Source organism: Stenella coeruleoalba, assembly GCF_951394435.1.
Source record: "Stenella coeruleoalba genome assembly, chromosome: Y".
Lineage (NCBI taxonomy): Eukaryota > Metazoa > Chordata > Mammalia > Artiodactyla > Delphinidae > Stenella > Stenella coeruleoalba.
Window position 1 is genome coordinate 3,880,337 of NC_137168.1, and position 3,149 is coordinate 3,883,485.

The following is a 3,149-nucleotide window of genomic DNA, read 5'->3' on the forward strand; positions in this document are numbered from 1 at the left end:
ATATTTCTCCACTGGCTCATTTTTCACTATAGGCACTGTAGTAAACAGAGATTCTGGCCACATGCATGCTTTTCCTACAGACAGGAATCCACTTCAAAAGGAACTCAAAAAGAATACTCCAGGCAAAATGGCCTTTTCTTTTCCTCAGATGTGCCAGACTGTCTTCCTGGCCGGCCTACATTCCTGGCCACTCATCCTTCAGACAATTTTTCTCAGAAGCCTCCCCTGATCCAAGGTTGGGCCAGGTACTCCTTAACATCACACAGCACTGATTGTACCACAGTTCACTGCCTGTTTGTGTTGTCTGTGAAACTGAAGATATGGTCTTATTTTCCACTGTATCCCTAGTGCCTGGAACAAAACAGCCACTCAAAAAATAACTGTTGCATAACTTAATTTGTATTTCCTTTTCACTATCTCACTTCTGGTCTGCTGTGGGCTCAATAAGTTATCGATGAAACTGTTTCCCCATATCTTGCTGCCCTGCCACTGTTCTTAACTGGTCAGTAAAATTTTTGTATTCCTGAGACAAAATATCCCTCATAATCTCCACACCATCCTCCAAATCTGGCCCACTGACAATTAGATGCAGTGACAGAGTTGCTGTGCCCTTTGTGACATTCTCATGGAAAATGATATTTCAATGTTATAGTCCCATCTTTCGCAGTTCCTGAGTATTCTTACTGGTAAGAGAAAGGTGGAAGCAATGATTCTTCTGTCTGCTCTTCTAATTAGTCACAGGAAAACTTTCAGGGGACAATGTGCATGAGCACTGGCAAGTGCTATATAAAGTCAGATTGATTTGAGATCTAGTACTGTACAACCACCTCCATGGAGTCTTACTCCAAAGTAAATTAAACCCTTTTAACTAACAAAGATAGAAGCCTGACTGAAGTGTTTACAGTATTCATTGTATTCATAAGTCACTTTGCAGTGTGGACTCTCTGATGGCACATGAGGACTGATCTGTGCCTGAAAGCCTTCCCACATTCACTACATATGTAAGCCTCATCCCCAGAGTGGATTCTCTGATGTTGAACAAGGGCTGAGCTCCTTTTGAAGGTTTTGCTGCATTCATTACACTGATAAGGTTCCTCTCCACTGTGAATTCTCTGGTGTCTAATGGGGTTTGAGCTCAGACTGAAGGCTTTTCCACACTCACTACATTAATAGGGTTTCTCTCCACTATTCTATGATGGGTTATCAGCTCTAAACTCTGCCTGAAAGCTTTTCCACACTCATTACATTCATAAGGTCTTTCTCCTGTATGAATTCGCTCGTGTCTAATAAGATTTGAGCTTTGGCTAAAGGTTTTCCCACACTCATTACACTCGTAGGGTTTCTCACCAGTGCAAATTCTTTGATGGATAATGAGAGATGAACTTTGACTGAATGCTTTGCCACATTCATTACATTTACAAGCTTTCACACCAGTATGGATTTTCCCATGTCTACTGAGGGCTGAGCTCTGGTTGAAGGCCTTCCCACATTCACTACATTCATATGCTTTCTCACCACTATGAATTCTCTGATGAATGATAAGATAGGACCTCAAACTAAAGGCCTTCCCACACTGGCTACATTTGTATGGCTTTTCTCCAGTATGGATTTTCTGTTGTTGAGTTAGAGCAGAATGCTGTTTGAAGCTGTGCCCGCATACGTCACACCTGTAAGGTCTCTCTTCTATAGGAACTTTCTGATATGTTATAGAGTTTGTATTTAGAGTCAAGCTTCTCTGGGGCTCAGGATGGTCTTTGTTTCCTAGAGATTTGTGTATGAAGATTACTTGACTAAAACTGCCCCCTTGGGAAGGGGATCTTCTTAATTTCTCCCCTGTAGCACTTCCTTGCTGCCACTCTGAATAGCTTTTTTCATGTTCACTAATTCCTCCAAATGAAGGCTTCTGGGGAAGTCTTTGCGACTTCTCTCCTGAAATGTCCTTCTTTGTTGCTGATCCATTGTTCTCATAATCGCTTCTGTGAGAAAGGCAAGGTTCCGAGAGTTTCAGCTGTGTCTTTAAAGGCTGGAGTTCAAAGTTTGTTAACTCCTGGGATGGTCCAAGACATGTCAAATCCATCCATGGCACTGCTGGTCCCTGTGGATTAGCTGGGACATGCTGCCCTGGATCATCAAATTCCCTCTCCAAATCCTCCAAGAGTCACAGCTTCCTCAGCACTTTTTGGACTGTGTTGCTGAACCCAGATCTGCAGCTCCTCAGGCAGGATGCTCAGGAACTGCTCCAGCACCAGCAGCTGCAGGATCTGCTCCTTCATGTGCAACTCTGGTCTCAGCCACTGAGAGCAAATCTCCTGGAGTCGGCCCAGAGCCTCCCGGGGCCCAGATGTCTCCTGGAAGCAAAACTTTCAAAACTGCTGGTGAAACAATTCCTGGCAGGATTGGGTACTCCCATTCTGCTTACGTTTCTGACCCCAAGAAAATCTTTCTTCTACTTTCACAAGTATTAGCTCTTGTTCCTGAGAATTCGGAGGTACAGGGCTTGAAACTGCTCTGAATTCCATAGCTGTTCTGGGCTGAAAAGCTTAGCAAAAAGCTCACTACAACTGCGTCCTCTACTTCAGAATTGTTTTTGAGTAATCTCTTCTTTCCGCAAAGCTCAGGAGCTGCGGGGCACGAGCCGGGAACCTGCAGCTGCGAACCACAAACACAAGAAGTGCGCCTATTCCTTTAATTTAAATTGATGTTTTAATTATCAATTCAACACAGTTAATTTACACTGTTGTGTTTCATTGGCTGTACAACCACTTGACTCTGTTATACATGTATATGTATCTTTGCTCTTTTCTATGCTCTTTCCATTTAAGTTATTCCAGAGTGTTGGGAACAGTTTACTTAGTTCAACGTTATTCCTGACTGCTATTCTGTTTTACATATATTAGTTTGCATATGTGAATCCTAATCTGCTAGACAATGACTCCACCCAACCTTCTCACTCTGGTGCCCGTACTTTGGTGTCTAATCTGTGACTCAGTTTCCATGTTGTAAAGTAGAGTTTATTTGTGTCAAGTTTTAAACCCCACCCATAAGAGATATCTCAGGATATTTGTCTTTCTCTGTCTAACTTACTATCCTGAATGTGACCAAATCCAGGTCCTTCCATGTTGCTTTAGTGGGTATTTTTTCATACATTT

General features: G+C 42.7%; 1 protein-coding gene across 1 annotated transcript; it reads right to left on the reverse strand.

Moving 5' to 3' along the window:
* Positions 1-1,135: 1,135 nt before the first annotated feature.
* On the reverse strand, positions 1,136-2,519 carry LOC307181084 (zinc finger protein 397-like; the record flags this gene model as incomplete). Its single annotated transcript, XM_079911858.1, is given in 3 exon segments — positions 1,136-2,156; positions 2,158-2,363; positions 2,367-2,519. Coding segments are annotated over 3 exon segments (1,380 nt in total).
* Positions 2,520-3,149: the final 630 nt, after the last annotated feature.